Below are 15,014 nucleotides of genomic sequence, written 5' to 3' on the forward strand. Positions count from 1 at the left end.
GAGGAGGTTGGGGAGGGGGAGGCAGGCGAGGAGGGGGGTGGTGGCAGGGATGATGGTGGTGACAGGAAGGGGGTTAACAACAAGGGATGGCTGCATGGCAACGCAAAGCTACCAAAGCAGGTTCCTGCTACTGTGGAGCAGAAGTGGCTCATTGAGCCCACGGGAAAAGAGTAAGTGGTTCATTATTTTGCTTGTCACATGCATATTCCGGTTGTTATTTATTTTGCTTGTCACATGCTAATAGTTCATTCTTTTGCAGCAACTGGATATATTCTAAAGGGGTCCGTATTCCCAACGGCCTCATCATCGTCTTGCTGAAGTTATACTGGCCGGGGTTGTACTGTCCGGATCCAGTCAGGCAACCGGACCGTCAGGTTTTGGCCACGAGCTGGGACCACTGGGAAGCGGCCCTCCACGCGGACCATGAGACCCATGCCAAGGCCATGATCACTACTTTCTGGGTGAGTTCTCTTCAGAAGCACAAGTCCATTCTAGTTTCATGAATGATTTAACTCATGGCTTCTTCCATTCTTGTTTCATGCATGATTGTAGAAATTCTATCGAGTTCTTCCGGAGCACAGGGCTAGAGCGGACCAGATCGTGCTGCACCAATGCAAGAAGAAGGCCCGCCAGATGCAGTACGAGGTGCGCTATATGGCCATCTCGACATACTACCACGACGTTCTTGGTGTGAAGATGACCAAGGAAGAAGCGTGGAGGATGGGCATTACCTTGGAGAGGCCCGAGTAGTTGGCGGTAAGTATAAAAGATTTTTCATTATGCTTTCATATATTATGCTTTCATTATGCTTTCATTACCATGTGGTACATTTCACCGTTTCATGTTGACATGCCATTATGCTTTCATTATGTAGGTGTGTCCAAATTGGTGTTATGGAAAACACGAGTCCTGGGCGGCATTGGTGGATCTTTGGTGTGATGAGGCTGGAGCTTGGGCGGCTATGAGAATCAAAAATAAGACTAACCGAGGGAAGGAGGGAGTACATGCTCATGGAAACCGAAACCACTATCTCCACAAGGCAGTTAATGTATGACTAACCCCATTAAACATTCTTCTTCTTCTATTTACCATCACTTTCTTATGTATGACTAACATATGTTTGGTGGTGCAGGAGGAGAAACTGAAGCGGCCGCTCTCACACATGCAGGCGTGGGAGATCGCCCATACGCGAAGGACCCCAAGCCTGGCGAGCCCAAGTACTACGGCAAGAAGACCGCGTGGAGGAAGGAGGCTTACTCCGCAGCATATCTGAAGTTACATCCTGACACACCTGACCCCATTGCGGCGGATCTGGACGACAGGGCGGTGGTGAGCATGGGGCCCAAGGAGCACGGTCGGGAGGCAGTTCTCGATGCTGTGGTCACTCCGACTATCTCCTACACACAGCTCCGTCGGATCGACCCGAGCCTAAGCCAGCGCACGAGCCAGCCAGTGTCCAGTTCACAGTCCCTCTTTCAGGAGCAACAATCTGTAAGTATTTTCCCTCTTATCTTCATTGCTCACTTTATTTTCCGCATCTAGTAGTTTTATGAGTTCCATCATGTCATACCGTAGGCCTACCTGGTGTACACACGCCAGGAGACCATGGCGTGGCATCAGAGGCTTCATGAACACCAAGTGCAGAGGGATCGCCAGCTGGAGCAGGCTTTTCAGGAAATGGCGGCCGACAGGTGTCCTCAGTTGCAGCCAGCACAATGCCCTCCAGCACAACCAGTGCTGCTGACCTTTGAGGAGTTTGTGGCACAGAACGCTGGCCCCTCGCCGGTTAGTTCATCCCCAATCTATTCACCCAAAGCATGTCATGCCTTTCAACACAGTCATATATCCCATTAATATGTCTTTTCAACATCCAGGGAACAGGTGGATCTACCGTTGGCGGTGGTCTTCGCAGCACTCCGGAGACACGGAGCCCGACCACTCCGATCCACGGAGGCGGAGGCGAAGGTGGAGGCGGTCTTGGCGGTAGCGCTGCCGGAAGCACTGACGACCTGGGCTTCGGCGCTCTTGGCGGTGACGACCTCCGCGGTGCTTGACGTCCTAGCGCTTAAGCCTTTGGGTCACATTGTGGCGGTTCTCGATGTTGTGATACTTATATGCTTGTGATGTTTCTTATCTTATTGTTGTTTGTGAGATTCTTTATATGCTTGGTGGTGATGATACTTATATGTTTATGCTTTGCGATGTTTCTTATGATCTGTGATGATGAATTTGTTGTGTGATGCTGCTCCTTACTGTTACGTGATGTTGCTTCTTATATATGCTGCTTCTTATATATGCTGTGTATATTCAAATGAATTGAGCTGAAAAGAAAGAGAAAAAAGAAAAAAAACTGGACAGAAACTATGCCGACGGCCTAGCCGTCGGCATAGGCCTGGCATTAGCTCCCAGTGGCCGACACGTGGCAGGTCTATGCCGACGGCCCGGCCTCGGCTTAGTTCTGCCCCAGGAGTGCCCAGTTGCCGACACGCCGTCGGCATAGTTCTAAACTAAGCCGACGGCCAGGCCGTCGGCATAGGCAAGCCCCAGGAGCAACGGCTTCTCGCCACGTGGCACCTCTATGCCGATGCCTTGGCCGTCGGGATAGTTCTAAACTAAGCCGACGGCCAGGCCGTCGGCATAGATGTGCCATGTGGCGAGAAGCCGTTGGTCAGCAGTTGACGGCAGCCGCCGTTAGGCGATGGCGTTGCCGACAGACAGGGCCGCCGGCATAGATGTACGGCCACCGTCGGGATAGGGTCTATGCCGATGGCCTTTCTATGCCGACGGTCATCCTGGCTACGCCGACGGATATGTTGCCGACGGTCCTATGCCGACGGCCGCCGTCGGCATAGGCCTGTCCTGACGGCTAGTCAGGGCTATGCCGACGGCCCTGGCCGTCGGCATAGAGTGCGATTCCGGTAGTGAGGGTATTTCTTTCTGTTTTTTTTTGTGTGTGTGCTTATTATACTGAAACTGCAACTGCAAGGCCTGCGTTTCAGATCGATGCCACTCTAATTTATGGGTTGGGCTGCCGAATCAATTTTGAGCCACTTAAATTAGGGGTTGCAATTGCTGTTGCCGTTGTTGAATATATCATCCGACCAGTTTAATTTCCATGTGTCACAGGCTGCAAAGAAACTTGTAGCTGCTGCTGCAGCGGCGGAGGCTTCAGTTCCTGCTTTAAGGGCACCTGCTGCCAATTTCTGGAGCAGGTATGCTATGCTTCTCTCTTCACCACACATATGAACTACAGCCTTGATTCTTTTTGGCAACTGCCAAACTAGCTAGTGCCAGCCTGACTTAAACGTGCCCAGTAACCATGTTTTCGGGTACTATCCTTATTACTACTCCCTCCGGTCCAAAATAACCTTAGTTCAAAACTACGACACTTATTTTGGACTGAGTAAGTACATTCTACTGCACCTTTTTGGTTGATTGTTGCCATTGAGGTTTTTAAATTCTGCTTGGTGCTTAATCAATGCAGGTAGTGTGCTCAGAAATCTACAGCAGCGGTACTAGCCTGGTCAGAGGGTACGGGGCTAGCACTCTGGTGTCGCTTCTCGTTCTAAAGAGATTCATAGGAGCAATATGGGAAGGGTTAAACAGAGCTTCATGAAAAATGCTAAATCGAGGTAGCCGCCTTTTTCTTTCGTCATGTTTACGAGTTATGAATAGGATGAGCTTTATACCCATAGTTAAATGACAAACACACAAATTGGTTTGAAAACTTTTGCCAATAACGCACGGATGGATTCTATTCTCTATTCAGGAGTTTCAAGTGCGACAAGGGAGGAAGGGCGTGTTCTTGGTACAGCTAGTGCACCCTACTACATAATAGTACAGAAAGGCCTACTTAAAAAGCAGCTTCTGCGTACCTGTGGAGCCCTTGTAGTTACTGGCTTTGCAATCTATGGCCTTAAGGTTTTGATTGATATGTGCGACGACACAGAAGTTGGTAAATTTGATGCTTTGAAACAAGCGGCTGCGGATTTAAGCACAAAATTCAGTGACGTAAAGGGGGTCAACGAAGCCAAGGCTGACCTTGAGGACATAGTTCTCTACCTATGAGATGCCAAGGTGAGTGTGGCATTGCCATCAACAGGTGTTTTAATGCTTTGCAGAGTTGTTGACCTAGATTTACATGCTTTACAGAGTTTCACTCGCCTTGGTGGCAAGCTTCCAAAGGGTGTTTTGCTTACGGGCCCACCCGGCACAGGGAAGACCATGTTGGCAAGGGCCGTGGCCGCGGAAGCCGGCGTCCCGTTCTTTGCATGCAGTGGGAGTGATTTTGAGGAGGTGTATGTGGGTCTTGGGGCTAAGAGAGTGCGGGAGCTCTTTCGTGTAGCAAAGAAGCGATCTCCTTGCATAATATTCATTGATGAGATTGACGCCGTTGCTGGGAGCAGACACGCATCAGACCCGTCGTGGACGAGGCAGACCATGAACCAGCTGCTTTCTGAGATGGATAGCTTCAGGCAGAATGAAGGGATAATCGTGATCGCAGCGACCAACTTCCCGGAGTCACTAGATAAAGCCATCGTTAGGCCTGGGCGTCTTGACCGTCAAATTCACGTTCCTACACCGGATGTTGAGGGCCGACGGCAGATCCTTGAGGCTTACATGTTAAAGGTACATATATATAAGCCTTATTTATTTTTCGCGGTATCTGATATCAGGCTTTGACCTTTTCTCAATGAATTCTTCTATGCAGGTGCATAAAGCTGAGGGTGTGGATGCGATGATCATTGCAAGGGGGACGCCTGGGTTCTCAGGTGCAAACCTTGCAAATCTAGTGAACGACGCCGCTCTCAAGGCTTCCAGGGATGGAGCAGATGCTGTTGGGATGGATCACCTCGAGTACGCCAAGGACAGAATCATCATGGGCAGCGAGCGCAAATCAGCGGTGATATCTGATCATTCCAGGAAGATAACTGCGTACCATGAGGGAGGGCACGCCCTTGTTGCTATCCTCACGGACGGTGCTGACCCTGTCCACAAGGCCACAATTATGCCTAGGGGAAATGCTCTCGGCATGGTGACACAACTGCCAGGGGAAGACAGCGAACTGGAACTCTCGAGGAAGCAGATGCTGGCAATGTTGGAATAAGCCACGGCGTGTGTGGTCGGGTTCGTCGGGCGCGTCGGGTGCGCGCGGGACGGGCGGGACATACTGGTGCCGTCGGGCTCGTCGGGTTTGTCGGGCGTGTCGGTGACGCGCGGGACGGACGGGACGTGCGGGACGCAGCAGCGTGGCGTGTGTGTGTATGGGCAGTGTATGGCAAAGTGTGCGTGCGTGTGTGACGTGGTGGTGTGAGTTAGCTAGCTAGACGGGCGTGCATGCATGAATTAGTTGCTGTGTAGTAGTCTGGCTGTTAGCAGCGGCGGCCGCGTCGTGCGCGAAGACCGAGTGGATCGCCTGCATGTAGTTGGGCACGTTCGTGCATGCGTAGGAAGCGTAGGCGTTGCGTTGCTGCTGGGCTACAAAGCCAGCCGGTTTGTATGTGTTTGAAATGAGCTAGTGTAGTGAGAAGAAAAGAAAAGACGCCGGGGCACTGAACGCCGGGGCGTTGGTCACTAGAAAGTGTTTCTTTCTTCTACCTCCATCTATCCGTGTGAGAGAGCTGCAACAACAATTGGTATCAGAGCTTCGGTTCGGGCGATCACCGGCGACCATGGCGCTCGTCCCACACGGCGGTGGCGCGGGCGGATCGGCGACGATGGCGATGCCGATGCTGACCGCGGACAACTACACGGTCTGGGCCATCAAGGCGCAGGCGATCCTCGACGTCCACACCGTATGGGAGGCGGTGGCGCCGGGCGACGCGGCGGTGAACGCGCGGAAGGACAAGATGGCGCGTGCGTTGCTTCTCGGGGCGTTGCCGGAGGATGTGCTGCTGCAGGTGTCGACGAAGCTCACCGCCAGGGAGGTATGGGACTCCCTGAAGGTGAGGTTCGTCGGCGCCGATCGGGTGCGTGCGGCGAGGCTGGGGACGCTGCGCGGCGAATTCGACCGGATGAAGATGGCGGACGGCGAGGAGCTCGATGTGTACGGCGGGAGGCTCGCGGCGATGGCGGCGAGGTATGCCAACCTCGGGGAGACGCTGGGCGACGCAGCACTTGTCAAGAAGTTGCTGGATACGGTGCCGGATCGCCTCTTCCCCGTCGTCGCCGGCATCGAGCAGTTCCACGACGTGACGACGATGGCGTTCGACGAAGCGCTCGGGCGGCTGCGTGCGTTCGACGAGCGGGTTCGGCGCCGTGGACAAGACGGTGGCGAGCGCGGGGGTGAGCAGCTGCTCATGACGGCGGCGCAGTGGGCAGCGCGGGAGCGTCGACACGGCGGTGCTCGGGACGACGACGATGGGCGCAGCGTGGCGTCGGGGAGCGGCGGCAACAGGCGCAGGCGCTGCTACAAGTGCGGGGAGCACGGGCACTTCCGGCGCGAGTGCCCGCAGCTGCGGAAAGGACCGGCGGCGGAGCAGGCTCTCTTGGCCGGTGCCAACGTCGACGACGACGGACTCCTCTAGGCCGTGGCTTAGGGGGTGTGTGTTGGAATAAGCCACGGCGTGTGTGGTCGGGTTCGTCGGGCGCGTCGGGTGCGCGCGGGACGGGCGGGACATACTGGTGCCGTCGGGCTCGTCGGGTTTGTCGGGCGTGTCGGTGACGCGCGGGACGGACAGGACGTGCGGGACGCAGCAGCGTGGCGTGTGTGTGTATGGGCAGTGTATGGCAAAGTGTGCGTGCGTGTGTGACGTGGTGGTGTGAGTTAGCTAGCTAGACGGGCGTGCATGCATGAATTAGTTGCTGTGTAGTAGTCTGGCTGTTAGCAGCGGCGGCCGCGTCGTGCGCGAAGACCGAGTGGATCGCCTGCATGTAGTTGGGCACGTTCGTGCATGCGTAGGAAGCGTAGGCGTTGCGTTGCTGCTGGGCTACAAAGCCAGCCGGTTTGTATGTGTTTGAAATGAGCTAGTGTAGTGAGAAGAAAAGAAAAGACGCCGGGGCACTGAACGCCGGGGCGTTGGTCACTAGAAAGTGTTTCTTTCTTCTACCTCCATCTATCCGTGTGAGAGAGCTGCAACAACAGGCAAGGCTGGATGTCCTCATGGGAGGGCAGGTGGCCGAGGAGCTTATATTTGGAGAAACCGGGATCACAACTGGTGCCTCATCTGACCTGAGCAAAGCGACTAAATTGGCGAAAGACATGGTCACAAGATATGGTATGAGCAAGCGGGTCGGCCTTGTTTCCTACAGCAACGACGGCGATGGTGGTGATGGAAAGACGACGGCCCTGGTTGATGAGGAGATGAAAGCTTTATTGGATAACACTTACGAGAATGCGAAAACGATTCTCACGGAGCACAACAAGGAGTTTCATGCGCTAGCAAATGCCCTGCTGAAGCATGGAACTCTCACTGGCGACGAGATCATGAAACTAGTATTTACAGAACAACAAGCAGATGGTCGCAACAATAGCCAGCAGAATCAGGTAACACCTACTCTCACGGGCGACGAGATCACGGAACCGGTGTCAACACAAGAATAAACAGGCGATGCTAAGAATGGTCAGCAGTACGTGGAGACGCTTCCAAAAGTACTTTTGTTGCTGATACTTTTGTCGCAAGCACACAAAATGTAAAGAGTGATGTGTACCGTCCGGATTTCGCTCACTTTTAAGTGTTTCTTAAGTGTGAAGAGAATGTGATGTTGTGAACCAGTAAAGCCTCATGTTTCTAGCCTCAAGCATGAATGTACCCCAAGATCTCTTTTGGAGCCTCAAGCATGAATGTACCGCAAGATTTCTGTTGGAACTGAATGGGGTTCCTGTGAATGAGCATAGTTATGTGAAAAATGCAGTTTCACAGCCCTAGCTGCATGAATGTTCCCCCCAGCAAAACATAATAAGAATATTCGTGATTGCTGGACTGTAACCTCTTTTCTTTTATGGATGATTACTGGAGCCAAAGCCCTGTGTCCGTGATATTCTAGCTAAACCTAGCCTTAAAGCGCAAATTTTATAGAGGGTTGCTACGGGTCGGCAGGTGGATCTTCTTAAAAGATCTGCAGCAGCCGTTCGATCTCCATTTTCTCGATTGCAACAAAGGTGGTATTGCAGAACCCTTTTTGCAATGAAGCTCATGTTGCAGAAACTTTTTGCAACAGAGGCGACGTTGCAGATTTTTTTTCGTCTTCAGTTCCTTGCAACATGGGTGTTGTTGAAGAAATTTTTGCAATATAGTTGATTAGATATTATTCTTTAGTAAGTTCATCCAATGGAGATAGGGTGAGGAGAAAGAAAGGAGAAAACTAAAGAGAAAGATGGACAGTATCCGGATCAAATAAGAAAAAAAAACATTGATATTTGGTCAAATCCCAATTGTGTGGGTGTAAAGTGGAAAAATCCCGTTATGGATTGTAGTCGGCGTGGACTGAAAATCCTCTTTTGTCGGGCCCTTTGGACTCGAAATCCAAAAGGAGAGAGTGGCTCGAGGATCTAGGAAGGATGGAAGAAAGTTTGACCGTTTTTTCACTTAACTACACAAACTTCTTGATAGAAAAAGCAAAAATAGCTCAGTTCGAAAGAGGGTTGGGCTTCACCGGTTAGTATGCACCGAAGGATGATGTTTCTTTCCCATCCTACAAATTCAAACCTTTCTAGCTTGATACTGCGATATTGTCAAATCATTCGACGGAGCAATGGAAACCATTTTGATGGCAGTACTGGCTTCCAGTAGTTTTCTATGGAACCATACCACTATGGTCATCTATATAATTAGACCGTGCTGCTTCACTAGACTTCCTGAACCATCCATTTGATCCCCATGGTTGTGACACCACTTTCGAAACCAAAGTTTCCAAAATCCAATGCGGAACCAAGTAGAAATAGAAATTCATCATGGTAATTTTTAGTAGAAAACCAAAGGGGAACGGAGAGAATGGAGAGTCAGTGACAATGAAAAAATTGTTGAGGAATCGTGTTGGAAGAACAACATTCTATGTCATAAATATCGTATATAGAGATTTTTTTGTGTATCGACGCTTTTAATTCAATTATGAAAGTACGATGTACTGGACTGACACCCCTAGTTACCGAGAAGTGCAAGCACAGAAGCAGATGACCGGACCTTACCAACATTCTAAAAAAAGTAACATGTACTGAGTCTGTGCTCTTGACGAGCAATGTTTCCAGTGTAGTTGTGTCACTGTCCTTTTAGGTTTTGACTGGTAGAGCAGAGGACTGCAAATCCTCTTTAGCTTTACGCATGGGACTCTAAATCCCAATTGCACTAGCTAGCTCTGTGGTTCGATTCCATAATAGAACGAACAATTAATGAATGTGGGCGGCCAACCAGGCAAGCCTATGCCAAGAAAGAAAGGACTAGGAAGGGATTGAAAGAAGCTTTAACAGTGGAAAATGAAAAAAATTATCATTCTTAGAAATTTTGGGATTTGACTTAGTTAGAGCTATGGTTTGGCATCAAAAGGGAAGTTCTGTAAAAGCAACAAGAAGAATTATTCAGATACTTGTGAACGTATATAACTTGGGTCGTGTTAAATGCTCTGGCTAAACCTATTGATGGGAGAGGCGAAATTGTAGTTTTGGAATCTCGCTTAATTGAATATCCTCCTTCGGGTAGAATTTCCAGGCATTCTGTATATGAACCGCTTCAAACATTTATATTTTTTATTGATTCGATGATCCCCATAGTATAGGTCAACGGAGTTCATTATTGGGGAGTAGCAGCCGACTGAGAGGAGCTGACCAAAATGATATCATCACCATAGACCAACAAGTACATAGTAACCTCAGGCCTTTGAAGAAGAAACAATGAGGAGTCAGCAGTTGATGATGCAAAACCATGAGCACGAAGAGCCATTGCAAGACGAGCATGCCAAGCACGAGGAGCCTGCTTCAGACCATAAATTGCCTTGGACAGACGACAGAGATGATCAGGGTGATCCGGATCAGAGAAACCCGGAGGCTGGCGCATGTAAACCTCCTCCGCCAAGACACCATGAAGAAAAGCATTTTGAACATCAAGCTGACGAAGAAACCAACCTCGAGTAACAGCCAGAGAGAGAAGAAGTCTGATGGTAGTGGGCTTGACCACTGGACTGAAGGTGTCTTCATAGTCAAGTCCAAAACGCTGTCGAAAACCACGAGCAACCAGACGAGCCTTATAGCGCTCAATGGACCCATCAGAATGCCTCTTCACTTTGAAAACCCATTTGGAATCAATGACATTTACCCGTGATTGTGGAGGAACAAGAGTCCATGTCTGATTGCGAAGAAGCGCTTGATACTCCTGCTCCATGGCCTCTCTCCAATGAGGAATGCGCATAGCAGCTTGATACGTGCGTGGCTCAGAGGATGGATCTGCGAGAGCAGCAGACATGCACGCCGCTAACCAAGCAACTGTGCCATCGTGACGTTGCTTAGGCTGAAAAATGCCACTCCGACTGCGCGTATGTGGACGTAGAGCAGCAGCAGGAGCCGGCGGAGGCGAAGGTGACGGAGACGTGACGGTCGCCGGAGATGCAGGAATCACCTCAGGCGAGCTCGGGACAAACAACTCCGGGCTGCATGGCGAAGACTGGCCCGACGACAGGGGCTCAGAGGCCATGGGCGAACCAAGAGTGGGCGAGGCCAGCTCCGGTGACACCGGCCTAGACGGCCTTGGCGAGGCGAGAGCAGGCGAGGCCGGCCCTGGTGAGAAGGGCCCAGACACCCTGGGCGAGGCAGGGGCGGGCGAGGCCAGGCCTGGTGATGACTGCCCCGACGCCCTGGGCGAGACGGGGACCGAGGAGGCCGGCCCAGTCGGCGGGGTTGCAGGGCGCGACGATGGCGAAGGCAGCCCAGAAGCCAGAGGCGACCGGGCCAGGACGTCGATCGGCCGTGCATGAGCACGAAAACCGAGGCCGTGCAGGGGCGCCATGTGCTGCTCATGCACAACAGAAGGTGCCGAGGATGAAGGCGATGGCGACGAAGAGGAAGATGTCGCTTCCAGAATCTCCAAACGAGCCCCACGACCAGTGCCTGCACCATGGTTAGGCAACAATAGAGGAGAATATGCAACATCATCAAATTGGTCAGAAGCAACAGAGGATGAATGCATGACAGGTGGCTCGGTAGTGGACACAGGGAGTTTGGCAAAGGGAAAAACATGCTCATCAAACACAACATCCCGAGAGATGTAGACACGATTAGTGGGCACATGAAAACATTTGTATCCTTTATGAAGAGAGCTATAACCAAGAAAAACACACTTCTTGGAACGAAACTCGAGCTTACGCTTGTTATATGGACGGAGATGGGGCCAGCAAGCACACCCAAACACCTTGAGAAAGGTGTAGTCCGGTTGTTCATTAAGGAGAACTTCAATGGGAGTCTTCATATTCAAAACACGAGTGGGAGTACGATTGATGAGAAAACATGCAGTGGTGAAAGCATCACTCCAAAAACGAAACGGAACAGATGCATGGGCCAAAAGAGTCAGACCAGCTTCAACAATGTGACGATGCTTACATGTGTATATTGTAACGTTGTATACCACCTCATTATATATATATGTGATAGGATCTAGGGGTGGCCTATCACATATATATATATATATAATGAGGTGGTATACAACGTTACAATATACACATGTAAATACAATCTAACACTGTTCATCGAGGAGGAGGTAAAACAGGCCATTAACCAAAAATGCCAAGTGACAAGGTTCCCAGTCCAGATGGATTCATCGGTGCCTTCTTCAGTAAGTGTTGGAATATCATCAAACAGAATTTAATGCCGAAAATGCGCAGTAGTCACCTCGGTGCACTACATCCTGCCTTTTTTTTTTGTTTCGAGCACCTCTTGTTTTTTTCTTCCGGGTTTTCTTTTCTTTTTTGTTTTGTTCTCTGTTTGTTTTCTCCCTTTTCTTCTTTACCTTTTCAATTTTTTATGAATTTTATTTTAAAATTCACGAAAGTTATTTTTTTATTAGATTAAAACAACATTCAACAATGTAAAAAAAATCTTCATCAAATTTAAAAATTGTTATCAAATTCAAAAAATGTTCGTCAAATTCTAAATTTAATCATATTTATCCACAAAAAAAATCATCAAATTCAAAATTTATTTACTGATTTTTTTAAACAAAACATTGAATTAAAAATTTGTGTATCCATATTTCGGAACAAAATATTCTTGAATACAATTTGTCTTCATCAAGTTCAGAAAATGTTCATTGAATTTTGAATTAAAAAACATTCTTTTCGAAATTTAAAAAAATGAGTGAGGAAAATTTTGTTTTCAAATTCATGAACATTTTTTTAAACCACGAACTTGTTATGATTTCGGAAATATTTTCCCAAAATTCATTTTTCCGTAAATTTTGAACTTTTTTTATGTTCGTAATTGTTCAAAGAAGAAAAAACAGAAAAAATAAATACAAAAGACAAGAAATACGGAATAAAAGAACGGTGACGCCCATGAAGGGCGCGCGGTAGGGGAGTGAGTGCGCGCTGGCATGTTGGCCAACGCCCCACGCGCGAAATAGTAGCTGCCTATGGAACAGTGCGACTGAGCAGGTCCGAGGGCGCACATTGTTGGGACAGTCCGTGGAATCTTGCCTAGTACATTGGTCAGGTAAGATAAAGTCTTGTTTTTTAATTATTCACCCCTAGTAATAAAAACGCACACAGGGGACACCCTCGCCTGTGCCGGGCCATTCAGTAGGGACCTTCTATACTGCGCTCTAAGCTGGAAAAAGATGCAGCGCGCCCATTTTGATGGGCCCATGTCCGGGCGACCAGATTTATAGATTTTGTTTTATATTATTTTCTTTTGTATTTTCATTTTTTATACTTGAAATAAGTTGGGACTTAAAAAAAGTTCCGAAAATTTTAAAATTTAGAATTTTGAAGTAAAATGTTAAATAAATCATTAATAGTTTGTGGGTTCAAAAAATATTTGTGATTTTGTAAAAAAATATTTAATTATTCCAAAAATTTATGAAAATTTGAGAACAAATGCTCAGGAAATAAAAAAATTCGTGATTTTTAAAAAAGTTCATGTATTACAAAATGTTAATGAAATTGAACTAAATTTTGCCAGTTCAAAAAATGTTCATGAATGGAAAAATATTCTAAAAATTCAAAAACTGTTTGTGACTTACGAAATAGTTTATTCATTCTTAAAATGTTCGCAAATTAAAAAATGATCATGCCTTTCAAACAATGTACATTATATAAAAAATATTCATGAATTTCAAAAAAATCCACGAATTTCCAGAAAATATTCATAGATTCTAGAAATGTTCGTCGATTCAAGAGAAATGTTTAAAAAATGCTCAATTGTTTTTAGAAAACATTTTTTAAAAAATATTATAAAATGTTCTTGATTTCAAAAAAATCTTTCTTATTTTAGAAAATGTTCAAAAAATTTAGTGTTCATGTATTTGAAAAATGTTCACGATTTCAAATATGTACATGAGTTTAAATAAATGTTCATGATTTCATTAAATTCAAAGTGATAGTGTATCTCGGTGATGCAGAAAAATGCGGTCATGGTCATTTTGGAGATTACGATTTCTTTTCTCCGTTGCAATGCCCGGGCCCTTTTGCTAGTCAACAACAAAGAGTGAATATCCTAGATATACCACATCAAAGAAAATTAATCATGCCGACGACGGCCTCACATGACATTGCAGCACAGTGCGACCATGAGTAAACAGATATGAACTGAAGATTTTCGATACAAGGAAAATAAGTTCAGAACATATACAATCAGCAACTTCATTATACTGTGTCACTGCACAGAGTGTTCATTTGACTGACAAATTTTAGTAATCAGTTAATCATAGGATGAAAACCTCAGCTTCAAGGGGAGCAATCGAAAACCACCACAATGGAATATGAAAGGCTAATACCTCCTAGTCCAGATGCTGGTTGGTTCACAGTAGACGAGGAAGAGGTCGCCGCCAGGGTTGAGCCCATCACTTCGTTCGTCGCTTCTGGACTCCGCGACCCGGGAATCTTCCTCATCTGATATGCCCAGAGACACCGGCGACTCAACTGGGTGTATCGTGGCCATAGGTTCTGCAGCTACCAACTCGAAATGGCAAATCCATAAAACCGGAGGAGATGAGAAGGCTGCTTAGACGCAAAACGTGCTTGGGAGCAGATATTGGCCCACTTTGTAGAAACTAATTTTTTTAACCATTTATTATTACCTTTATTGTTGTGAATCGTTGCATGGAAAATAAAAAAAATTCTACGCACACGCAATGATCTATCCATGGAGATGCATAACAAGGAGGGGGAGAGTGTGTCTACGTACCCTCGTAGACCGTAAGCAGAAGCGTTTCACAATGCGGTTCATGTAGTCGAACTTTATTCGCGCTCCAACCAATCTAGTACCGAACGCACGGCACCTCCGCGTTCTGCACAAGTTCAACTCGGTGACGTCCTCTGCCTTCTTGATCCAGCAAGACGGAGAGGTAGTAGATGAGCTCTGACAGCACGACGATGTGGTGACTATGATGGTGATGAGATCTTCGCAGGGCTTCGCCTAAGCACTACGAAAATATGACCGAGGGAGTAAACGGTGGACAGGAGCGCTGCACACGGCTAAGACAATGTTGTGTCCTTGTGCGGCGCCCCCTCCTCACATATATATAGGTGGGAGGGGGAGGGGAGGCAACCAGGGCGCGCCCTAGGGCTGGCCGCCGGCCCCTAGGGCTCCTGCCTTGCCCTGCGTCACCCTTCCTTGTATAAACAAGGTGGAAGGAAAGAGGGGGGAGGGAAGGAAGGGAGAGTCCTACTCCACACTTTCCTTTCCCTCTCCCCTCTGTCCTTCTCCTCATCATAGGCCGGCCTGATATGGGGGCGCACCAGCCCCTTGTGGGCTGGTGTGTTCCCTCTCTTGGCCCATAAGGCCCATATCTTTGTTGGGGGTGCCCAAAACTCCTTTCTGGTGATCCGATAAGTACCAGGTACCCCTGATACACTTACTGTGTACAAATACCATC

General features: G+C 48.2%; 1 protein-coding gene across 1 annotated transcript in view; it reads left to right on the plus strand.

Annotated features, from left to right (window-relative positions):
• Nucleotides 1-14,032, plus strand: part of LOC123115281 (ATP-dependent zinc metalloprotease FTSH 5, mitochondrial-like) — a 57,956-nt gene extending 43,924 nt beyond the window's left edge. Inside the window, exons 3-6 of the mRNA XM_044536479.1 lie at nt 4,253-4,629; nt 4,712-5,092; nt 7,085-7,486; nt 13,862-14,032. Coding sequence (XP_044392414.1) covers nt 4,253-4,629; nt 4,712-5,092; nt 7,085-7,486; nt 13,862-14,032 — 1,331 coding nt within the window. The remainder of the gene's footprint in view (nt 1-4,252; nt 4,630-4,711; nt 5,093-7,084; nt 7,487-13,861) is intronic.
• The last annotated feature ends 982 nt before the right edge of the window (nt 14,033-15,014 follow it).

This window comes from Triticum aestivum, chromosome 5B, assembly GCF_018294505.1.
Source record: "Triticum aestivum cultivar Chinese Spring chromosome 5B, IWGSC CS RefSeq v2.1, whole genome shotgun sequence".
Taxonomy (NCBI): Eukaryota; Viridiplantae; Streptophyta; class Magnoliopsida; order Poales; family Poaceae; genus Triticum; species Triticum aestivum.